A 22,435-nucleotide genomic window follows, 5' to 3' on the forward strand; every position below is an offset into this window, starting at 1 on the left:
TTCACGGGCGTCGGGCAGGATCCAGGAAGTTGTTCGACGCGGGCACGTCACACATGCTGGTCCAAGCAGACAGCTTAGTTACATCATAGTCAAGTATATGTACCTGTAAGATACATAATGTCTATACACATGTAGGAGGTACTGGTACACTGCAAGATCAGATCACTCCTCCTCTTCGTCTGCTGGTATACACCCATTTGCCAATGAATCTGGTGACAGCAGTGAGAAGTTCCATCAGACGCCCCATCCTTCACTCACTTCTTGCTGTAAGCCTTGCTTCTCTCGCTGCCTTCCTCTATCATGTAGCTGATCCGCCAAAGCAACAAGCCAGGAAGATGCATATCGAAAGCATTCCCATGTGTAAGCTGGACCAGACATCAAGATGGATGATCAGTGCACTAAGACGAGCCGTGTAGGGGAAGGGAGTGGCAACAACTATGCCTATCGTATGTGCTTGTCTGCGAATATGAACACAACCACAGACGAGGATGCTGATGAAATGCAGTCGTGACGGATGACAAGACGAAAGAAGGTGTCATTATCGACCCAGCAAACCCATCAGAGTGAATATCGCTTGTACAAGGAAAACGGCAGTGATGATCCATGGGACTGACAAACAGTCTAGAGTCTTGCCTTCGTTGAAAAAGGCTGTTGACAGTGGTGTCAAGCTGACCAATATCATCAACACCCACCAGTAAGGATCATGATCGGGAGTCCTGGATCTTCGTATTGACAATCATACAGCCATCACGATCATGCCGGAGGGAACAAGGAGATCTTGCAGAGCTACCCACTGCCTATCATTGGTGGCAAGGACTGCGACAAGGTCACCAAGACACCTGCTCACGGCGAGACATTCACCATCGGGTCGGGCATCACAGTCAAGGCCCTCCACACGCCATGTCACACGCAAGACAGCATCTGCTATCTCTTCGAAGACGGCAACGACAAGGCAGTCTTCACAGGAGACACTCTCTTCATTGGAGGCTGTGGGCGATTCTTTGAAGGCACAGCCGAGGAAATGGATACGGCACTGAACAAGACTCTCGCGACGCTGCCAGATGACACGAAGGTCTACCCTGGTCACGAGTATACCAAGGGTAATGTGAAGTTTGGTGTCAAGGTGATACAATCGGAACCGATCAAGAAGCTTGAATCGTTTGCCACATCCAACAAGGAAACTCAGGGAAAATTTACGATTGGCGACGAGAAGAAGCACAACGTGTTTATGAGACTTGATGATCTGGAGGTACAAAAGTTCACGGGGAAGACGGGCAGGGTGGATGTGATGGCTGCGTTGAGAGAGGCGAAGAACAATTCGTAGTGTCAGCACTCATGGAGTGGAGCGGAGCTGATGCCGAAGTGCTTGCGTACCTCAGGTAGTATATATATACCTCATTTACCTCATTTATATATACACCAAGTGGCACATCTGCTTTTCTCTTGTAATATACATCTGACACAATACACGCAATTAAGGCTTGCTCAATACAGACACCGATCACGTCGTCGTCTTCGTCGGAATAATAATGTATTCAATAGGTGCGATATGACTGCATCGGATAATCCCAAAACGGCGACCGTCTTTGATTGCTCCAATTGCCCCACGTGCACTCGAGACGATGATGATGAGTCCATCGATGACTGCACCCCCCCAGAGACGATCGATCTACTATTCTCCTTTGAGTAGTACATGTTACCTTACATGTAGTTATTAGCCGCCACCACCACCACCAACACCTCACCTTCTGGGTAATGGCAATGATCCTACCGACTCCGTGCTGACATCCTCTACCACATACTATACCATCATCATCATCATCATCATGGCAACCCGAGCGGAGCGGTACAAAGAAGTGCCGCAGACTGCGCAGGACAGAAGAGCGGGCGAGAACGTATGGATGGATGCCCTTTCAGACATCACATTGATGTGCCGCTGAGTGTGCTGTCGGACTGACCAAGTCGTGAACATGATAGGCTCTCAGTGACTTCGCCGACTACGTCAACAAGCAACAGGCCCTACGTCGGCCTCCCATCAATGGCCCCGACACCACGACCGGCTCGAACACCGAACATGCCGAGCTCGACATTCTCGATACGCTCGATCTCGGCGACGATAAGCCCAAAGTACGGCTCAAGCATCTGCTTCTCGATGACACGGAGAAAGAGGAGAGCATCACGCAATTGGGGGCTGTCATCAGCAGCCGATTAGACGAAGGCCATAATGAATGTCTGTTCGATGTTGGCTTAGAGGACAATGGCGACAGTCAACTCCTCACTGAGCAGGAGTGGGATGCCGCGATCGCTCGATTACAGGGCATCGTGGAGAAGCTCAAAGCAGACTGGAAAGTGTTGATGACGAAAAACGTCCCAAACAGTCCCGTCGACGTGGGGAATGAGAGCAACAAAGCGCGAGGTTGTGTTGGGAAATTGATGATACGACGACGGCCGGTGGACGTCGACGATCAAATCGAGACTCGTATCGCAGTGGTGGGAAATGTTGATGCGGGAAAAAGTACGTTATTAGGCGTGTTGGTGAAAGGGGGTCTGGACGATGGTCGTGGTAAGGCGAGAGTGAATCTCTTCCGCCATAAGCACGAAATAGAGTCTGGACGGACTTCTAGTGTGGGTATGGAGATTATGGGCTTCGACACGAAAGGAGAAGTGGTCGTGTCGGGAGTTCCAGGAAGAAAGCTGAGCTGGGAGGAAATTGGAAAAAGGAGTGCAAAAGTCATCTCTTTTACCGATCTTGCTGGACACGAGCGGTATCTACGGACGACAGTTTTCGGCCTGCTTTCGAGTGAGCCGAACTATTGCCTGCTCATGGTGGCTGCGAATAATGGCTTGATCGGAATGTCGAAAGAACATCTGGGCATTGCCCTGGCGTTGAATGTGCCTGTCATGGTGAGTGAAGTGAAACAGCTCCGCAATATGGATTGATGTCCATCTATAATGCCATCTATAATCATCTGCACATCTGCTAATCGTCCATCCCAGGTCGTCATCACCAAAATCGACATCTGCCCACCTCAAATTCTGCAACAGACCATCACTCAACTAACCAAGATCCTAAAGTCCCCTGGAGCTCGCAAAATCCCCATATTCATCAAAACTCGCGAAGAATGCATCAACACAGCAACGCAATTCGTCAGCCAACGAATCTGTCCCATCTTCCAAGTCTCGAACGTCACCGGAGAATCTCTGGACCTCGTTCGCGAATTCATGAACATCCTGCCCCATCACGGAAAGTACGACATAGACGCTCCCTTTGAATTCCACGTCAACGACACCTTCTCGGTCCCCTTTGTCGGAACCGTCGTCTCTGGCGTGGTGAAATCCGGCATTGTCCACGCCGGCGACACAGTCATGGTCGGTCCCGACGGTCTAGGCCAATTTACCACAACGACAGTCCGATCCATCGAGCGAAAACGCATCAGCACTCCAGCCGCCACAGCCGGACAAAGTGCCTCTTTCGCCCTCCGCCGTGTCAGACGCAAAGACGTCCGCAAAGGCATGGTGGTCCTCCTTGCCAAAAGTGACGCAAACCCCCATCTCGAAGCCCCCAAACCCCAAGTCTACCGCGAGTTCGTCGCTGAAGTCTTGATTCTTTCCCACGCTACCACCATTCGGACCAAATACCAGGCGATGCTACATGTAGGTCCTGTCAGTCAGACTTGTGCCATCATTGATATCGATCGTGATTATATCCGAACGGGCGACAGGGCCACTGTGGCTTTTCGATTTGTGCAAAGACCCGAGTTTCTGGCTGCTGGTGATAGGATTCTATTCCGAGAGGGTCGAACCAAGGGTCTGGGAATTGTCAAGGCTGTGGGATATGATCCGAACAAACCTTTGAATCCAGAAGCGGCGGCGAAACTGCAACATCAGGGCGATTCCGGAAGTGGGAAGGGGCTGGTTGCTACCGCTGCCGCTGCTGCTCCCACGAAAGCGGCCTGATGAGCACGTCTTGGCAGAGACATTCGGTATCTTATGGGGTCAAATGAGCTCAGGGAGAAGTGCCCTAACCGGTAGGCCGGAGAGGCTATGAATAACTTGTGTATACGTAGAAGATGAGTTGACGATTTGGCACGGCGTTGAGAGAGGAGATTTGTACATGATCGGTCGATATGAGCTCGTGGAACCTGCAGGAGCAGCTCTCTCGTATTGAACAATACCCAGGTGTTTGCCCTTTTCAAGCCCTCTCTTCTTGTTTCCATTCATTTCTTCCTCTCCCAGATATTCGCCCTCTGCCGTCAGTCAGGACCTGGTACTGCACATGCCTCCAAACACAAGCGTCTATGAGCTCCGTCAATATCATGTAATTCGTGGAACTTGACGATCTCAGCCCACCAACATCCGAACCACTGACAGGTTTGATCTCTTTAGTAGTAGCACATGGAGCTGGTTGAGATCAGAATGCCCCTTATTCTCCCTCTTCTTCTACTCCTTCTTCCCCCCTCATCGATGGCCAAGGCAATATCGGTACGCCTCATCAGACCTTGTGCCCGGACCAGCATCCAGCATCCAGCATTCAGTATCGAGGGTCGATCCCGTGTTGAGGGGAAGTCTATTGCCGTCTATTCAGCGATCTCATTCCCAGGGCATGAGGCCGCCGAGATCGCGTGTATTGTAACGCAAGCGAGAGGAGCACATTGAAAGCCTTCACATGTAAAAAAAAATCATATCGCATCAAAACCAACATACAGACAGGGTATCATCTTTCATCTATACAGAACTTCGTGCTCCGAGACTCTCTCCATCAGGCCTTGCCGATTTCTATCCGAAGAGTTTGTGCGCGCACATGAATCCTAGCACGAGGAGAATCCCGTATATAGCCTTGTCAATCCAGGCAGGTATTTCTTCTCGAGGGGGTGGAGCGAGTGGTTGCTGCGTTGTAGCAGCAACTGTGGTGTGTACTGCTATCTGCGCGACTGGAGCAGTAGCTGGAGGAGGAGGAGAAGAAGAAGAGGAAGAGGCAGGCTGAGGTTGAGCAGGCCGTACGTCTGCATTTACAGCTGCTGGTGACGCTTGGAGTGTACTGGAATCAGATGACAGCGCTGCGGTTTCGTTCGCCTGCTTCCCTGGCCCGTCTCCGGACTTCCCAAGATCTTCTCTGTAAGCCAACCGTAGCTCTTCTGGCACCACATCCGTCTTCTGAGCAGCGTCTCCACCGGCCTCCTTCACAGCCTCATCCTGCTCGGCCATAATCTCCTCATTTGTCTTCCCACATGTGGCACATTTGGCTTTCGGACTCTGTCGAGCCAGCCTCTTACGTACCTCTGCCGAAGCCTCCATGCCGCCCACTTGGCCCTTAGCTTCCGTGTCCATGAAGCTCCGGATGGCGACCAATGCCGTCCGGATGCCCCATGCAGGCTGCCACGTCTCTTCATGATGTCCAGATATACTGAGACAGATCTCGCGATTAGCCTCGAATCTGCCCGAGGGTGTAACGAAGCGGAATGACGGAGGCTTGAGGGGATATGCCGGTGGGAGGATGATGCGGCCGTGGTAGATGCCGCCTTCATATGGGGACTGAGAGGTGCCGCGGAGAGTGAAGTGCCATTCGAAGAGATCGTTCTCGAGAGGGGCGGCGTGAAAGTCGGACGAGGGTGTGTTGGCCAGCTCTGCAGCTTCCTTGAGGATTCGCTTGATGGTCGGATTCCTTGACGAGGACATGTCTGCTGCTGTTGCTACAGTAGATTAGTACCTAGTGCCCGTGATTGAGAAGCGCCCAGCGTGAGGGAGAGCGATGACAGACAAGTTGGGGGTTTATTGAGGAGCTATCATGTCGGGAGCATACATGAACGTATCAGAAATGAGAATAAGGTAGGCGAATGTGAAGGTGCGAGTCGGTACGAGCAATGCCACTTGTTCAATAAGGTAAAGTCCATGTGGCATGTCCATGCAAGCTGGGGATTGAGGTTGCTCTGTTGGTGCGGCGTCGACCGTTCGTTACCTTACTCATCCAAGGTACTACCTACCTTACCGCACTAGGTAGGAGGTAGGAGGTACAGGTACCTCCTAGTTCTAGCCTCTCCCTCTTTGTCAGGTACGGTAAGGTACCATTACCGGTATACGTACATGTATCTACCTACTTAATATACATATTCACCTGTCAGTATGTGAGTGGTGTTGTGCCATCCGGTGGGGCAGTTTGTACTAAACCTTGCGGACGACCCTTGGACCTACATTTACCTCGTGTCCATTCTATCCATGGATATATGTAGGTACCTCCTACGGTCATAGATCGATTATGGTTTCGTTCCCACTGGCGACTGATTCGTTCGCCCCGAGCACGTTAACCCAGGTCTATGCCTCTCTATTATTCTTGGGATACCTATTCAAACACCATTACTGACACCTGCCAGAAGCGATAACGCCGGTCACTCTCTACCCATAGTGAGGTTGAAGTGGGCTCGACCGATCTACTCAGATACACTACCGAGATGCATGACGGATAAGCAGATCCTGGGCCAAAGTCATCATTTCATGCGCTGGAATTTCGGGTGCTCAATTGCCTGACGAGGTTCGGGAACCAACTTGAAAAGAGGAGCTTTCCTAACCCGGACAGAAGGGCAGCAAGTTACTCGAGAGACAGTCGTAGCTGAGACTCGCGAGATTTACCTCAGAACCCTCGAGCGTTCTGTCATGGCTTCTCCTCCACTATTCGCAGGGCCAAGAAACATGCGTGTATCAAGTAAGCGGGCATTCGTTCCTTGGATAAGGCGCTGATGAGAGTCGAGGAGGAGTTTAGAAGCTGAATCCATCCCCCTGAGCTGGGTCGTTGGACATAGCAGGCGTTCTGGTAGGCGTTGCGACAATTGTGACCGTGGCAGCCCAATTCCACGCATGCCACTCTGCCTGCACTTCACTATCTGCCAGTGTCACTACAAACATGGCCTGATGATTTTTTCACTCTCCTTCTTAGCTCTTTTCCCAATATCATCCGACAATTTTATAACACCAGTTCTCATACCCATTTCGGTCGAATTCATTGATAATTCTAAACCACACTCTCTTCGCCCTCCCGGGGCAGCATGAGTCCATGATTGCTCACATGATATGTCATAAAAGCATACATATAAGGTCGGGTATTTAGCGTGCAGAATCTCAATCACAGAGGTTGATGTCCAGAGGAGGTTGCAGGTACATTATGTAGGTAGGAGGGATTCGCGGGAGGTGTTAGAATGGCGCTAGAGTACTTTCTAGGTGGAGACGCTAAAACTTGCAAGGAACCTGGAAGGAGCGATCCAAAAGACCATCTAGTAGGTCCGTCATTGAAGAACATCTGCATCCATCCTGTCACTCCAGACAGCGCATATTAAACGTATTTCCACCCCCAAAAGACACCGCCGAAGCGCATTCAAGATGGTCAAGCTCGAAGAAGTGCCAGATGAGGAGCTCTTCGCGGAGCAGGCAGGCCCGAAGGACGAGGATGAATGGGACACTGACGATGGCTCCTGTATGCGCCTCTTCGACCATCATCACGAGCTACGAGTACTGATAGACTATTCCCAGCGGACTCAGATGTCTCTGACGTGGACGACGATGACTCCTACGATGAATCTCTCCTCGATCGCATTTACGCTCTCAAAGACATCGTGCCACCGACCTACCGTAAGCGCATGAGTAACGCCGCCGAGACATCATACTCCTGGGCGACCAGCATTGCCAGCTTCAGCGGAAAGAGCCTGTGGGTGATTAGCACCAGTGCGCTATTGCTCGGTGTGCCGTGGGCGTTGGCTTTTAGCGAGGAACAGCAGGTGCAGGAGATGGAGAGAGAGATGAGGATGCAGCAGAGTGCGAATGAGGTGAGTTGTTCAATTGTAAGGCCTATGGGGAGATAGCCATGGTTACTAATATAACACAGCTTCTGATGCAACCTGGTGGACAAACTGGCGCCAATGCTGCCTTGTAAGAGCACGAAGAGGAGAAATGCACAGTTTTGCGGCATAGCGATGACTTGTTGCGCTATGCAGAATTTGTATAGCGCTTGTATTATATTCTCTGCTCATTCACAACAGCATTCAGACTTGTAGGCATGGGAAACGAAATGGCAAGCAGTGCAATCAGCGATAGGGCAGGCTGGACATCCGTATCGCCCACAGAGCTGCCCACGATCTATGTCTCGCCTTGATCCTTTGCGGATGACTGAGTCAGCGCGACAATGGGTCCTAGCATGACACTCGCCTTGGAGAAGCACACGTTCCTGCATTGATGCTCAGCTCGAGTCCCTGTGTAAGCGACGGCATGTCATGCGAAAAAGTGCATTCGAGGAAGCCTACAAGACAAGACAGCATTTGTCAACAACTAGCCAGCGATGGGAAGCCTATTGAGTGCTTGGTGAGGACGAAGGTCTGTTAGGCAGGCTCAAGTGTTGTTGATCCGAAGAGACATGCTTATGTCGAGGAAGTTGGAAACTAGGTACCTGTACCTAACCTACCTAGGTACCTTACCTACATGTAAGGTAGGTAAGGTATGTTTGGGATATGCTTGCGGGACAGGATATGGAGTTTGAGATGAGGTAGTGCACAGCTATATGTACCTGTAGGTTCAAGATACATGATATACCAGGTATACGAACAGAAGAAAGTCGACTTCGCCAAAAAAGAATTGCACAAGTCAATGAATTATGAGTCGAGGGCGAGTTACCTAACGTACCTAGGTACCTGACATTTTATGCATGTCGCCAAGTCCACCTAATGACGGAGGGTCTTGAGTGGATCTGCGGGTTCAAGCTACTTTAATTGTCTCGTGGCATCTTCACGCTTCCCGCCTGTGAGACTCCCAATCCATTGACACACCTCACTACCTATACCGATATATTGGATTTCGTGGAGCATTATGGTATCTTTCAAGCTTGCAACACTCGCCGCTGCGGCCCTCAGTGCGGTCAATGTGCTCGCGCAAGCATCAGAGGAACCGGTCAAGGTATACCAAGCATAAATCCAGCACTCCCAGTGTACGCCATGATCTAATGCTTTGCGCCAGGTTGAGCAGGTCGTCGCCGACGGAGATCAGCAGCCCCTCAAGGTGACATTCAACGTGTCATTCCCAGACGCCGAGATGTTTGGGGTGAAGCTGGTCAATGGCCGTCCGACGCGCACTCTCATCACCATCACGAACAACGAGGCCACCGACATCAACGTCCTGGCTGCTACGGGAGGCCTCTACAGCCCGCTCAACACTGCAGGCGCACCAGATCCTCCTCAGAGCGTCCGCAACTTCACCTCTGCCAAATACGGCAAGACCATTGCCCCGGGCACTGCAGAGACTCTGACGTACGCGTATGCTACTGTTATGCAGCCTCAAGATGTCCTGTTGGAGCTCAGGGCCGTCGTCTCGCGAGGTCAGAACCTGTTCACGTCTACCGTCTTCCGGGAGAACGTATCCGTGGTCGAGGCACCCACCTCGTTTCTGGACCCTCAGATGTAAGATTGACTCCTGCTCGCCCTCGCGGACCCATTGAACACTCGCTAACCGACAATTGCTCATTCAGCATCTTCCTGTACCTCGTCGTCCTCGCTGCCTTCGGTGGCACTATCTACTTCATCTACAGCACCTGGATCACCACTCTCTTCCCACAACAGAAGCGCGGCGGCAAAGGCGGAGAGCGTGCAAAGCGTTCTAGCGGTGGCTCGAAGCCAGTTGATCCAAGCGAACAAATTGCCGTGGTGGGTGCCGATGGTCCAGCTGTCACTTCTAGCGCTCAAATGGGCTACGATGAGAGCTGGATCCCAGCTACACATCTCCAGCGACCACAGGCGAAGAGAGTTGGTAGCGGTCGACCAAAGAGCAGGGCAGCATAGATCAATCTACCCAGGTAGGCTGGACAATCATTCTACAGCATGGCCAGCTCGAAGTTTAGCGTGCAACGTCGAACACAGCTCGCGCTCTTCGCTTGTGACAGCCATCGACATCCTTACGTCTTGAAAAGGCTCAGATCCTGCTGCATACCACACCAAAAGTACCCATATAGCGAGTGAAAAAAGCAAAGAAAAATATAAGGGCCAGGAGCCACGTGAGTAAAAATGTCCACTTGCGGTCTTTGTCACTCATATGTCCGGAGGGCTCACATGAAGTTCCGAATGGCTGCTCATAGCGGAACCATTTGGTTACACGTCACTCACCCGCCATTGGGTCGAACAAGCGTCTGACCGATGACCTTGCGCATTACTACAGATAATACATTCTACTTGGACATTGCGCACCCAGATCTATGCCTTTGTGCAGAGGCTACAGCCCGCGAACACTCGAAAGATGACCATAATGGTCCCGAACGTGAGTCCAGCCTGCTGTCTTTCTGCCACCGGGATTCCGCTCGTCCTGCTTTTCTGGATCGGGAAGGCCAGTGCATTTTATAGCGAAACTTCACATGAGCTCTGCGAGAAGAGTATTACAGCAGGACTTGCGACCACCCAGCTTCCGGCCTTTGCTTCCTGAGGCAAGGGAGTGGTCCAGGACAGAAACAACTTGATGTAGAATGGTCCTCACGATATCAGAAGAGTATGGAGGGGAGGGTGGTAGAGGGCCAAACGACAATGTTTGCCTGAACGAAGACAAGACATCTGATAGGCTCGGTCGAGACGGACGCTAACTGATGTACGATTGTCCTCATAAATATCAAGAGCGCGTTCGCTTGTTCCTTATAGCTTCTGGCCAGAAGCTGACGCTACGTAAACTCTCGCTCTTAAATGTGGGTCGTTATAACTAAAGCTATAATCTTACCTCCTATAGCTCAAGATGGGCTTATAGCTTCTGGCCAGAAGGCTGAAGCTATAAGATGCTCAAGCGAACGCGCTCCAAGTCATGCAATTTCGGGCCCGACAGACAGACAACCTTAGTCCTTAGGCACTGAAGGATGCATCCAAGGTGTAAGGGTAAGAAGGACACAAGTAGGTACCTAAAGGTAAGGTAATGTACATGTAGCACCGCCTTGCTCCTCCCCTCTTTGATGCTCTACCTACATTAATGTTGCCCGGTAAGGACGACTGGTGTGAGATCCCGTCAACAAACACTCTCTCGTGTCATCCACTTCTCAACACTGACCTTCCCGCCATATCGGACTGGAGCAAGCAGACTTCTAAGGTACATACCAGTCATTCATCCCATCCATCGGCCAATTTCACCATCTCCAACCGTCTAGACCAACTACACGACCTTCAAGCTCCCCCACGCAGAAGCAGTCCAAGAAATGGCGTCGCCAACCTCGGGCTCTCATCCATACAGCTATCAGAACGCAAGCGCTATGGTATATGACAGACACACCTTCATCTCGATTGTCTCGGCATCGAGCCAGAATGCATCATCAGTAGAGCTGACGAGACTGGACGGATAGGCCACACGTTCCCTCGTTTCCCCCCAAAAGCCCACCGAGACACCCTCAGCAGCAGCATCATCATCATCATCATCATCATCATGCTGCGATCATGGAAATGAGAAGCCTGGAGTTCTGAAGCGTCAGACAACCCATCATTACGAGCAAGCTGTCAGTACACACCATCTTCTTCACTGTCCATGCCCGCTGGCTTCGTCATGCTTTCCTTCGTTCGAACGTCCTGCTGATGTGAACTTGCCGCTAGCTCGCACTGTCTCAGCAATCGGCATCAGACGAAGCGGATGGATCCAGTCTCGATCGTGGACAGACTTCCAGCAAGGATGATTACAAGCGCGAATTGATGAAGCAGTCACTGGCGAATGCTCCGGGAACTGGTGGGCGAGGCTACGACTCGACCGCGGCGCATTAAAACGATGGGAAACGAAAGCAAAAGAATTGTGTGATGTGATGTGATGTATGTGTGTGTGTGTGTGTGTGGCTTCGAGGTTAGTCAAGTACCTGCAGGCGACGTTAAGAGGAAGTATTGACAGCACTAATTGTCCGTAGAAGCAGAGGTCAAGTCCGATGGATCCCTACATGATCAGAGTGGGACGGAAAGCTTTGAAAGCCTGCGATAGTTACCTCATGCATACACGATTGAACCTGTGTTGGAATGCGCACTCCTTTGGAACGGCCTTAGATACACTATTGATTCTTGTGAAACTCAAGGAGATCTGTGTTAACGAACGACTGTCTTCCAACTTCGTCCCTATCAATCTGTAGTTCTATCTGCCGATATACTGAACCACTCGAATCCCATGTTCTCGCAAGTCTTCTGTAGCCACCCTGCAGGCTTCGTTCGTACTCTTCTCCAGCTCCCCGCACGATACTGGCACAAGCCGACCCGACGACAGACTCGTTTTACTGTTCCATCGTACTCTTGTCTGCAGACCATGCGTCCAATGGGACGGGCAAGGCCCTCGTGCAGCAGCCACACGTAGCGACATGGCGGGCATGGACTGGAGGGGTCGAGTGCTCGATTTGTCAGGTTCGAAGCATTGCATCTCGTGGTCGGCGTCGTAATGAAGACAAGCAAAGGCAGTCTTGCTATCGTATGGGAATGCCACGACGCATTGATGGCGACGACTGAATGTGATCGTCGGTATGTGTGGGGCTCGTGGACAACATGGATAATCCGTGTCTTCGAAATCGCTTAAGTCCTGTGAAGTGGCGCTCACGCCGGTCAGCCTTTTGTCGCTTGTGCTCGTGCTTGTTGAGCGCTATCACTGCGCGTCGAGCGAAGGTCAGCCCGACGACGGCCGCGGCTCGACTGTTGCTTGTCGACGGCGTATCCGTCGAGACTGTGCCGACCCTCCGGACGCTCCGATGAAACAACAGAAGCAGAAGCAGAAGCAAAAGCAAAAGCAGGAGCAGTGCGTCCGTACCAATCAATGTCACCAAGTTGCAACTTTCTTGCGCGTTGCTTTGAGCGCGTGTTTCCGGATTTGTCGTATCGCGGACCGTTGTGCAAAGATTCGAAAGAGCCTGTCTCGTCAGTCAGTATGTCTTCTTGTAGCGCTAATGGTCGGGCTTTTTCTGCTTGAGGCAGGAGGGGGGAGGGGGAAAGGGGGTGGCTGGTCTTGTCCTCCTCGTCGCTGTCGTTGGGGGTCTTATGTTGAAATCGACCCTCCAACTTCAGCTCCAGGCCTCTTTTGTTGAGTGGGCCTGTGCCGACGAGGCGAACGCGATTCGCGGGATGTTGAACGTAATGAAAGACAAGTTAATCACCATCTTCCTGGTCGTTTGTCAAATCATAATTGAGGACCAGGTTCTTGATGCGCTGCTGCTCAGCGCGCTCGGCTTCTTGCTGTGAGCGCATGGCGACTGCAAATGCTGAATCGGAGGGCATGTCGATCGATCGTGTCTATGGCCGCGTTAGTCGGGGCCCATGTCGTGGGATACCATGACTCCAAAACGATACCTGCTGGCGGTTCCCCTTTTTGCTGAGAAGCGCAAACTTCATCGTGCCCGCTCCGTTAGTTGACGGCGGTGCGGGCGTCTCTTCGTCGCCACCTGCAGCTGCGGGTGTCGCGGCGTCCCGCACTGTCCGGCGCATTGGGAGCGGGAGATCAAATGCAGTCTTGCGCTCAAATTTGCGGGAGTCGACGCTTTCGGCCATGAGCTTGGCGAGCTCGCGATCAAACTCGGCATCGGCTTCGGGATCTCGGTGATCTTCGGGTCTGGTCACCACAATGTGCTCTTCCTCGTCCGACTGCTCGTTAGCTCGTCCTTCGTCATCATCACCTTGCGCCTTGCCATCATCGCTTCCAGAAGGCGCATTGTCCCCGTCGGCCAAGTGCTCTTCGCCCTCGCGGTGCTCGTCATCGGATAGAGTCACGTCGGCATCTGGGTCCTCCGGCTCTTCCGCTTCCTGCATCTTGCCGGCAGCCGTGTCCTGGTAGTTCTGCTTGCACGCCTCTCCAAATATTCTTGCGGCCTCGGGAAAGTCATTCAACACCAGCTTCCATTGCGGTCGCAGGACATTAAACGTGTCTTGCACCACGAATTCAATGTCCATGGGAATGGGATCCTTCACATTGATGTAGTACTGAAGGAAGGACAGGTAAAAGTCCAGCTTCTTTCTAGCCGCGCCCTTCTCGAAGCAATGACCGCAGGTCTCCAGCAAAGCACAGGCGAGCCGAATACGAAAGTAGTCGTCTGGGAGATCCATCGCACATACCTCGCCAGGCTGGGCGTAGGTTGCGTGTCCGTAGTTGAGAATCTTGTACAGCGTGTCGAAAATCAGCGCCGAATCGACGACGCGGTACATGTACAGCTCGCCCAGATACTTGGCCTCCGCAATGCGGCGCTGGTTGTACTTGAAATCGTTGATCTCGAGACCGACTGTAACGCGCTCGAGCAGCTCGTCCAGCACAGTAATAGCGAAGCCGGTGTGAAAGCGATAGAGGGCAGCGAGCATCATGGCCAGCAGAAAGATATTGCCAAAGCGAATCTTGCCAGGCTTGACGAAGATCTTGCGAAGTACATCCACCACCTCGCTTTCCTCCCAATGCAACTTCCGAATCTGCTTGATGACTTTGTCGAGAGATTTCTTGCTAAGATCGGTGTACACAAGCTTGCGAACAAACAGATCCAGGGTCGTGCGCTCTTTTTGCTGGATAGCGGCGCGTTCTGGCGGATTGACGTAGTAAACGGCGTTCTCGACAAGCATGCGCTCCTGCTGGCCAATGTGTTGAGCCGTCTTCTTGCGCTGCAAAGTCTCCAGGAACGATGCCATTCGCGGCGACGTCTCTGGGTTGCGTAGGAGATACCTTCCGCAGTTCTCAAGAAGATTTGCTATAATCTCAATGTTCATCCGGGAGAAGTCATCCAGGCAGACTTTGAGGCAGTGGAAGATGACGTGTTCTGGCACCACTCCGAATTTAGTCAATTCTGCAATGTACCGCATGTTGATCATCCGCACCTGTCCCAAAAAGTCCTTGGACTTGCGGCGCTGGAGACTGCGAAATTCATCATCAAGATACTTGATGATTGCCTCAGGCACATCCTGCAAGTGGCGTCCCAGAATAGCAATGAGACGGGCGTAGAGTGGCAACAGATCTGTTCTGCCTTTTGGTATGTCTTCAATGGCCTTGACAAGACGGTTGCGCGAAGCTTTCGAATTGAGGAAGCAAAAGTCGATTGCAAGTTGGTCGACCTGATCTTTCGTGGACAGCTCGTGTAGCCTTGCGAGCAGTGCGTCAACCTGAGCGCCGACCGTTTTGTTCGCGATTGCAGTAGAAGACTCGTCGCTTCCCATTGGTTTCTCCTTAGCGTCGGCGCCTTCTTCGACCTTCTTGCCAACCTGCTCGTCATTCTCTGCTTTCTTCTTCTTGCTGTCTTCTAAAAGAATGCCAGGCACTCGATCCTTCAAGTCGACGAGGTTCTCGTAAAAGCGACGCTCATCCTCGTCTTCCCAGATACCAGCACCCTCAGCCTGTCCGCGGAGGTATTCACCGGTCTTGACAAGCCCAATGCTGCCCTCCAGACCGGCGTGGCTGCTATCCTTCTCAGACAAATCTGGCATCTCTGCTCCTAGCACTTCTGCCAAGGTTTGTGCGCTGGAGACAAGCTTCTCCTGGGACTTTTGCGCCTTCTCGTGGTTGGTTTGGCGATCCTCGAAGACCTCACCGGACTTGACGTATGCTTCTGCATTTCGCTTTCCCTGAGCTGTGAGTCGCTGCTGGTCGCGCAGGATATGTGCTTTGACATCATCAAAGTAACGTTGCAGAATGTTCCGAAAGCGTTGTTGTAGTTCCGGTGGAGTCAGAGGTGGATCAGGCGTAGAACCATCATCGTGCTCAGTGGAAGTGGCAGAGTCGAAGTTGCCACTCACAGTGGTAGTGGCGCCATCGTCGGCGATCTTCTGTCGTCCTTCAGTTTTGCCATGTTTTGAGCCCAAGATGTCCCACGCGAAAGTCTTGACGAATAGCACGACCAGTGGCAAATTGACATGTTCGCGATCATGGCTCAGCATGTCCTTGAGAACTTCCAGTGGAAATGGCTCCGGATCAGCGACATCCGGCCTCGTACCATTCACCTTGGGCTTGACTGGTCCTTCGGTACCTTTGCCAACCTTTCCAGCCTCGGCGGGCTGCGCAATATCCTCCAGGCTCTTGAGAACCCCAACTAGCCAGAGCTCTGTCGCTACACGCAGCAGCGTCCTCTGCCGCAGTATCCGATCCTTCTCCTCGCGCTCGCGAACATCGGCAGCCAGGGCCTTCAGCTGCGCTCTGTCCGGAGTAGCCAGACCCCTCCCAACATACCATCCCAGGTAAGAGGTAAAGTCGTCCGGCCCGAAGCGCTGATGCAGTGCGCTGATGATCTCTACCCCTGCAGAAATGTCGGCGGCGACCTTGAGTTTCGTGAGGCCCTCATAGCAGGCTGAGATGATTTCGGTGAGGTACTTGTGCAGGGACAAGGAGCGGATTTCCTGCAGGAAGGTGGGCGTATTGGAAGAAGTGATGGCAGTTCGGAGGCGCTTGATGAATGCCGTGTTCTTCTTCATGTTCGAGTCCAGCGAGCCCTGGACGTCAAACACATGCTCGCCATTCCACGCTCGTACATTCTGTTCTTTCAAGTCTCCTGAGTGAAGTAGTCAGTACATGGCGACGTCGTCCCTTATCCTGCCGGGCAGCGCAGTGCAAATGCGTACGCTTTCTTCGCCGCTCCATGGCGGCCATGTTATGTGGATGCGACGCGAGAGTCGGCGCTGGGAATGAGTGGGTGGAGGGGAACGGGCTTCAGCGATCAGGCATTTGGGCGAATTCGACAGACAAGCTCGATACGTCGCGAGCCTGCATTGGTGCCGTCGCTGAGAGGAGACGGGGCGGGGGGTGTTGATGAAGATGGAGGAGGGGAGGAGGATGATCGAGAGGCGGCGATACTGCTGGAGGTAGCAGGCGATTTCGCTGTGTGGCCTTCACGGATGGACAGTTGGGTAGGTGACCTCCTAGGTAGGGTAGGGTACCTAATTCGTGTCGAGAGAGGCAACGGGGGATGGCGTAAGAGCAGGGCAGTCAAGTTGTGGAGGTCAAGCCACTAGGTAGATTACCTTAGCACTATTCGACTTACCTTATTCAAGTGGGGTCCATAGGGCTGAGGCATAAAAGATGTATGCATAACTCTTTCTTGCATACCTTAGGCACATGTAGCTCCTAGAGTCCTACTAGGTGCAATACCTTAATGACTACCTGACCTCCTAACAGTACCCTAGGTACATACCTAGGTACGTAAGGTACGGTACATACCTGACCTACATGTACCTATCCACATATCTGTTCCTCTTTGCTCGTACGATACCTCCTGTAAGATGGGCCTTCCACCACCCTCCCGGCAAAAGCTTCATATTCCTGCTTTGCAACCCAGCTAGAAACACAGCCCTCAGGCATCCACAGCCTCAGCCTCTGATTAATGTGTTCACAGCCGTACTATTTACCCATAACACATGTTGCACTGCGCCAGCATAGCTGACAGAGGTCGGCGGCATATCGCTTTCTCCAGACCCCCAGCTCCTGGAGGAACATCGACTTGCAGCTACATGTAGTCAATATTTCAGCTCCATCAAGATGGAGTAACTCATTTTATGTACACCGGTCGGTCCAACACGATTGCCTCGTCATGTCAGTTCGGCTGAGGTGGTGGTATATGTGGTGGTAAGCTGACCGAGAATGGCCTCCGAGATGGAAGACTGGAATGTCAGACTGCGTCTGTGATAGCTGTGGAAGCTCGACATGCTCCAACGACTTGATTAAAGGCCTTGTTGAAAGCCTGCCTGAGGTGACAGTACCTGAGTACCTTAGGTAGGTAAGGTAGCAAGTAAGGTACCTTATTACATGTGTCGACTCTTGATGATGATGATGATGATGCCAAGAAGCTCTGCCAGGCCAGGCACCGCTGAACGAGCTGAGACTGAGAGTACTCGTGCTACCTCCACCTTGCGTCCTTCCTCTCGGAGGCCTCTCTCCTCTTGTAATCCACCTCGCAATCTCAAAAAGGACAAGTCGGACAAGTCGCACGTGGGTGGCCTCGCGTGCCGTGTCTCCGTTTCACCACGTGCTGGATTATTGACGCGCCACTCTGTGTACCTTACCCACATTACATGTACGGTATCCGCTTACTGTAATGCAGTGCTAGGTACTTTAGGTGGTCTGGGTGTATACATGTCGTACCTGCCCAGCCTCCTAGGCTGGCCATTTTCACTTGCTTAGGGAAAATGCTAACCATGGATTCGCCAAGACCCGCACAATGACATTGGATCTACATTATGTATCTTACCTAGATAGGTAAGATACGGGTAGATAAGGTAGATATCTACCTCTCAATCTCATGCACCTGGCTGAGATCAGCACGGCTGGGCTCGCTGACTGATCGACTGGAACAATGCCTCAGCTGAGTGCGCTTCCATTCTCCCCATAGAAGTACATCCATATATCTAGGTAATTACCTGCCTAGCCAAATCCCTTACCTACATCATCTATCGTCGTTTTTTGGAGCATACTATCGGATACCTCAAGATCTTCATCACAGACGCATCTTACATGTATATACCTTCTTGGTGATGGCCGAACCAATACAAGCAACATACAAGCGCATCATCATCTGCTGTGATGGCACCTGGCTCGCAGCGAACACCGGCAATGGTTCCGCGCCTTCCAATGTCGCCAAGCTTGCTCGTGCTGTTGCCCCGACCGGCATCAATGTCGATGGGCAGCTGGTCAAGCAAGTCGTGTTGTATCTTTCTGGCCTGGGAAGTACCAGTCTCCCTGTTGCGATGGCGATAGAAGGTCAGTGTCGGCCGTGACCTCTCGAGCCATGATCTCAACTGATGCATCCATTGGTCACAGGCGGTTTGGGATGGGGTCTTGATCTGGACGTGACGGAAATCTACGACTTCATTTCTAACAACTATGAGCTCGGCGATGAGCTGTTCTTCTTTGGCTTCTCGAGAGGCGCATTCACTGTCCGCTCAGCGGTGGGCCTGATCTCCAGTGCAGGCATTCTTTCTGCGGTGAACATGTCGTACTTCCATGACATGTGGTTAGCATATCGACGAAGGACAGGCTCGTTTCAGGACACGGCATGGTACCATGAAAACAGTAAAAAGCTCAAGTTGACTGCATCCCAAGTCCCCATCAAGATTGTGGGTGTGTGGGAGACGGTGGGAGCCCTCGTATGTTTGAGAGCATTCTTTTCTTCGTTGGCAAGGCCAGCTGACGGGCCACTACTAGGGTGTTCCGGAGTGGCCTGGCGTAAAATTACTTCAGAAGATAGGCGTGCCGCTGAACCAGGAGTACGCTTTCCATGACACCGGGCTATCGAACAGTGAGCAAGCCGCAGTTACCAAGCTGCTGCAGCATTCAAGCTGACACATTGCCACACTCCCCAAGACATCGAACGTGCATTCCAGTCCCTCGCTCTGGACGAGAAGCGCATCACTTTTCCGCCCACCATGTGGCACAAGACGTCTGACAAGCAACATCTTGAACAATGCTGGTTCCCAGGTGTCCATGCTAACAACGGCGGTCAGGCCGAGTACCCATTGCGCTGCTCGGATAGAAGCGAACTTGCAGCCAATACACTTGCCTGGATGGTACGTCTTCACCCTACATCTTGATACCAACAGTCACGAATAGCTACTGACAACTATCATTACCAGATTGACAACATTGGAACCGCACTGACCTTTGAGAACGCCGCGCTCGACATGATCGTCTCCGAGCACTCACAAGCTCTTCTACAGAACGGCATCCCGGACGGCTGGGGCTGTGGCAAGATCATTGACAACTTCGCTGGTCTACAAGGTGCATTCTTCCGACTTCTTGGCCAAAGTACACGCACTCCCGGAGGGTACAGTGATACACCAGGTGCAACGAATGAGTTCATGCACCCTATCGTGCGGTATCGGAAGGAGCAAGTCTCAAGCTGGAAGCCACCTTCACTTGCTGGGTTCCACTTCGAGGGGCCTGGAAATAGTAGCTCCAAGAAGATTGTGTGGGCTAAGTTGGGACAGAAGGCTATGTCGGAGTATGTGATGAGCCCGGCGAAGACTCTTGCGGTTTCGTGTGTAGCCGATGATGGAAGTTGGACGTTTGCCGAGAGGAGCAGTCTGGCGAGGCAGTTATGTCCGCTCAGTGTGCTGGAGAAGTTGGATGGTGAGGCGGGTATGATTTAATAGGCGGGTACACTTACAGAGAGAGAGATATATGTAGCCCGGTGGGATCCATTGTGCAGCGTCGTTCATCAGTCTCTCCAGCTTGTTATTATAGTAGTGCGCCACGAAACGGTGATGGATGAGAAGATGGTCCGGGCATGTTTGCCCCTTGCCGTCCGTCTGACATCAGCGTCATACCATTGATCTGTCGATGAGGTCTCATTGCTTGGATCCGCACAGAGCCGCGACAACGACCGAGCTTCGGCCGGGAAAAGAAGCTGGTGCTGGGGTGAGGTAATTTAGTGCTATGGTAATGCAGTATCTAGTGGACCTTCACGCGACATGCATGATATTGGGGGTACCCGCGTAGGAGGTACCAGACTACTCTGCTAATGCTTCAACTACGGTGGTACCATACTGATCAGTCGTCCCCCTGCTTCTGCTTCTGCTTCTGTTTCTCCTAGGTCTTACTCTCCATCTCTCCCTCTCTCCCTCCCTCACTCCCTCACTCCCTCATCCTCGCGTAGGTACCCATTTTGGCTGCGATGGCGGCATCGGCATTGCTCAAGAGTCGCGTGCGGAGGCCGTCCTATCTGAACAGACTGGCCCAGGCTGAGGACTTGATTGACCTCTTCCCGCACAACTCCTACATCGGCTGGTCGGGCTTCACGGGCGTAGGCTACCCCAAGAAAGTGCCCACGGCGTTGGCCGAGCATGTCGAGAGAAACAATCTGCAGGGCAAGCTCAAGTACCACCTCTTTGTGGGTGCTTCCAGTGGGGCAGAGACGGAGAATCGATGGGCACGGAACAACATGATTGAGCGGAGAGCACCGCATCAAGTGGGCAAAGAGATTGCCAAGGGCATCAACAATGGCAACATCAAGTTCTTCGACAAGCATTTGTCCATGTTCCCCGTCGATCTCATGTATGGCTTCTACACCAAGAACAAGGAGAACAACAGGCTGGACGTGGCTATCGTGGAGGCTTCGGCCATCACCGAAGATGGGGGCATCATTCCCGGAGCATCAGTGGGAGCGAGTCCAGAGATTATTCAAATGGCTGACAAGATTATCATCGAGGTCAATACCGCCTCGCCGAACCTCGAGGGACTACACGATATCACTATGACTGACCTGCCGCCCCGAAGAAAGCCATACCTCGTCATGTCGCCCGAAGATCGAATTGGCACACCACACATTCCTCTGGATCCAGAGAAGGTCGTAGCGATTGTGGAGTCTGACTATGCAGACCAGACACAGCCCAATGCACCAGAAGACGACAACTCCAAGGCCATTGCTCATCATCTCATCGAGTTCCTGAAACATGAAGTGAATCACGGCCGTCTGCCTCCAAACCTGTTACCAATTCAATCAGGGATTGGAAACATTGCTAATGCAGTTGTGGGAGGACTGGCGAGTGGCGGAGCAGACTTCAAAAACTTGAAAGTATGGACCGAAGTGCTTCAAGACTCGTTTCTTGACCTCTTTGACAGCGGTAACTTGGATTTTGCAACAGCTACCTCGATTCGCTTTTCTCCAGACGGCTTCCACCGCTTCTACGACCGCTACAAGGACTATGCACCAAAACTGTTACTGCGCAGCCAGCAAGTGTCCAACTCGCCTGAGATCATTCGAAGACTGGGTGTTATCGGCATGAACACCCCTGTTGAAGTCGATATCTACGCGCATGCCAATTCGACTTGTGTGATGGGCTCGCGAATGCTTAACGGCCTAGGTGGCAGCGCTGATTTCTTACGATCGGCCAAGTACTCAATCATGCACACGCCCTCCACCCGCCCTTCGAAAACCGATCCTACTGGTGTGTCTTGCATCGTCCCTATGTGCACGCACGTGGATCAAACCGAACACGATCTCGACGTTGTTGTCACAGAGCAAGGCTTTGCCGATGTGAGAGGCATGTCGCCTAAAGAGAGAGCTCGAGAAATCATCAAGAAGTGCGCTCATCCAGACTACTATCCGATCCTGAAGGATTACTTTGATAAGGCTGAGTTTGAGTGTATGAGAAAAGGCTGGGGCCATGAGCCGCATTTGCTATGGAACGCGTTCGACATGCATAAGCATCTCAACGAGCACGGGACTATGAAGCTTCCCAAGTGGCAGGATTGAGTAGATGTCGTTAGGCTGGTGTAGCAAGAGGCGTCCAGTCCTAGCACGATATGCAGCCTCAGACAGCTGCAATTCAAAGCGCTGAGTTGAGGTAAAGTTCGCGGAAAACACATGCCATGTACTAGATAGATATTGTGCTGGCCTGTTGATCGCCAGGATCTCGCCCAGTGGACTTTGTCGCAATACTTACATGTCAAAGCCACGATCATCTGTAGCTAAGCGCCAACCAAAACATTGTACGTATAGAGGCTTTTTCCAGGCTGTTTCTTCTCGTGGAAA

General features: G+C 52.2%; 9 protein-coding genes across 9 annotated transcripts; 7 read left to right on the forward strand and 2 right to left on the reverse strand.

The window, feature by feature from the left end:
• Positions 1-149: 149 nt before the first annotated feature.
• Positions 150-1,428, forward strand: SEPMUDRAFT_123338 (hydroxyacylglutathione hydrolase). The gene is made up of 6 exons (XM_016901835.1): positions 150-266; positions 321-360; positions 417-446; positions 506-563; positions 626-694; positions 745-1,428. The coding sequence occupies exons 2-6, from the start codon at positions 336-338 to the stop codon at positions 1,322-1,324; spliced, it is 762 nt and encodes a 253-aa protein (XP_016763040.1). The 5' UTR covers positions 150-266; positions 321-335; the 3' UTR covers positions 1,325-1,428.
• A 310-nt stretch (positions 1,429-1,738) lies between these two features.
• SEPMUDRAFT_146945 (P-loop containing nucleoside triphosphate hydrolase protein) lies at positions 1,739-5,684 on the forward strand. The gene is made up of 3 exons (XM_016903980.1): positions 1,739-1,895; positions 1,978-2,904; positions 2,998-5,684. The coding sequence occupies exons 1-3, from the start codon at positions 1,827-1,829 to the stop codon at positions 3,955-3,957; spliced, it is 1,956 nt and encodes a 651-aa protein (XP_016763041.1). The 5' UTR covers positions 1,739-1,826; the 3' UTR covers positions 3,958-5,684.
• SEPMUDRAFT_114054 (UBC-like protein) lies at positions 4,777-5,904 on the reverse strand (the record flags this gene model as incomplete). Its single annotated transcript, XM_016901072.1, has 2 exons — positions 4,777-5,662; positions 5,801-5,904. 2 exons carry the CDS (start codon positions 5,902-5,904, stop codon positions 4,777-4,779), a joined length of 990 nt encoding a protein of 329 aa, XP_016763042.1.
• A 1,375-nt stretch (positions 5,905-7,279) lies between these two features.
• On the forward strand, positions 7,280-8,510 carry SEPMUDRAFT_79063 (mitochondrial import translocase, subunit Tom22). The gene is made up of 3 exons (XM_016910210.1): positions 7,280-7,462; positions 7,519-7,811; positions 7,871-8,510. The coding sequence occupies exons 1-3, from the start codon at positions 7,369-7,371 to the stop codon at positions 7,916-7,918; spliced, it is 435 nt and encodes a 144-aa protein (XP_016763043.1). The 5' UTR covers positions 7,280-7,368; the 3' UTR covers positions 7,919-8,510.
• A 334-nt stretch (positions 8,511-8,844) lies between these two features.
• Positions 8,845-9,809, forward strand: SEPMUDRAFT_37984 (uncharacterized protein; the record flags this gene model as incomplete). Its single annotated transcript, XM_016908692.1, has 3 exons — positions 8,845-8,925; positions 8,992-9,431; positions 9,500-9,809. 3 exons carry the CDS (start codon positions 8,845-8,847, stop codon positions 9,807-9,809), a joined length of 831 nt encoding a protein of 276 aa, XP_016763044.1.
• Positions 9,810-10,032: 223 nt separating this feature from the next.
• SEPMUDRAFT_146948 (uncharacterized protein) lies at positions 10,033-10,725 on the forward strand. The gene has a single exon (XM_016903981.1). The coding sequence runs from the start codon at positions 10,161-10,163 to the stop codon at positions 10,362-10,364; it is 204 nt and encodes a 67-aa protein (XP_016763045.1). The 5' UTR covers positions 10,033-10,160; the 3' UTR covers positions 10,365-10,725.
• An 894-nt stretch (positions 10,726-11,619) lies between these two features.
• SEPMUDRAFT_146949 (ARM repeat-containing protein) lies at positions 11,620-16,830 on the reverse strand. The gene is made up of 6 exons (XM_016903982.1): positions 16,533-16,830; positions 13,299-16,462; positions 13,106-13,241; positions 12,763-12,862; positions 11,885-12,537; positions 11,620-11,823 (listed from the first exon to the last, which is right to left on the reverse strand). Exons 1-5 carry the CDS (start codon positions 16,558-16,560, stop codon positions 12,531-12,533), a joined length of 3,435 nt encoding a protein of 1,144 aa, XP_016763046.1. The 5' UTR covers positions 16,561-16,830; the 3' UTR covers positions 11,620-11,823; positions 11,885-12,530.
• A 1,607-nt stretch (positions 16,831-18,437) lies between these two features.
• Positions 18,438-20,074, forward strand: SEPMUDRAFT_59206 (uncharacterized protein; the record flags this gene model as incomplete). The annotated part of the gene is made up of 5 exons (XM_016909484.1): positions 18,438-18,663; positions 18,724-19,049; positions 19,108-19,201; positions 19,267-19,469; positions 19,536-20,074. The coding sequence occupies 5 exons, from the start codon at positions 18,438-18,440 to the stop codon at positions 20,049-20,051; spliced, it is 1,365 nt and encodes a 454-aa protein (XP_016763047.1). The 3' UTR covers positions 20,052-20,074.
• Positions 20,075-20,526: 452 nt separating this feature from the next.
• SEPMUDRAFT_146951 (acetyl-CoA hydrolase) lies at positions 20,527-22,435 on the forward strand. Its single transcript, XM_016903983.1, has one exon. It carries the CDS (start codon positions 20,576-20,578, stop codon positions 22,154-22,156), a length of 1,581 nt encoding a protein of 526 aa, XP_016763048.1. The 5' UTR covers positions 20,527-20,575; the 3' UTR covers positions 22,157-22,435.

The sequence above is a fragment of the Sphaerulina musiva genome (assembly GCF_000320565.1).
Source record: "Sphaerulina musiva SO2202 unplaced genomic scaffold SEPMUscaffold_2, whole genome shotgun sequence".
NCBI lineage: Eukaryota > Fungi > Ascomycota > Dothideomycetes > Mycosphaerellales > Mycosphaerellaceae > Sphaerulina > Sphaerulina musiva.

Coding starts and splice junctions, on each gene's coding strand:
- SEPMUDRAFT_146948 (XM_016903981.1), top strand. CDS start 10,161: ATGACCTTGCGCATTACTACAGATAATACATTCTACTTGGACATTGCG.
- SEPMUDRAFT_123338 (XM_016901835.1), top strand. CDS start 336: ATGCATATCGAAAGCATTCCCATGT. Junction 447..505: donor TGGCAACAACTATGCCTATC/GTATGTGCTTGT, acceptor GATGAAATGCAG/TCGTGACGGATGACAAGACG. Junction 695..744: donor AATATCATCAACACCCACCA/GTAAGGATCATG, acceptor ACAATCATACAG/CCATCACGATCATGCCGGAG.
- SEPMUDRAFT_79063 (XM_016910210.1), top strand. CDS start 7,369: ATGGTCAAGCTCGAAGAAGTGCCAGATGAGGAGCTCTTCGCGGAGCAG. Junction 7,463..7,518: donor GGACACTGACGATGGCTCCT/GTATGCGCCTCT, acceptor GACTATTCCCAG/CGGACTCAGATGTCTCTGAC. Junction 7,812..7,870: donor TGCAGCAGAGTGCGAATGAG/GTGAGTTGTTCA, acceptor AATATAACACAG/CTTCTGATGCAACCTGGTGG.
- SEPMUDRAFT_146949 (XM_016903982.1), bottom strand. CDS start 16,560: ATGGCCGCCATGGAGCGGCGAAGAAAGC. Junction 16,463..16,532: donor CATGGAGCGGCGAAGAAAGC/GTACGCATTTGC, acceptor TACTTCACTCAG/GAGACTTGAAAGAACAGAAT. Junction 13,242..13,298: donor AAAAGGGGAACCGCCAGCAG/GTATCGTTTTGG, acceptor ACGCGGCCATAG/ACACGATCGATCGACATGCC.
- SEPMUDRAFT_146945 (XM_016903980.1), top strand. CDS start 1,827: ATGGCAACCCGAGCGGAGCGGTACAAAGAAGTGCCGCAGACTGCGCAG. Junction 1,896..1,977: donor ACAGAAGAGCGGGCGAGAAC/GTATGGATGGAT, acceptor TGAACATGATAG/GCTCTCAGTGACTTCGCCGA. Junction 2,905..2,997: donor CGTTGAATGTGCCTGTCATG/GTGAGTGAAGTG, acceptor CGTCCATCCCAG/GTCGTCATCACCAAAATCGA.
- SEPMUDRAFT_146951 (XM_016903983.1), top strand. CDS start 20,576: ATGGCGGCATCGGCATTGCTCAAGAGTCGCGTGCGGAGGCCGTCCTAT.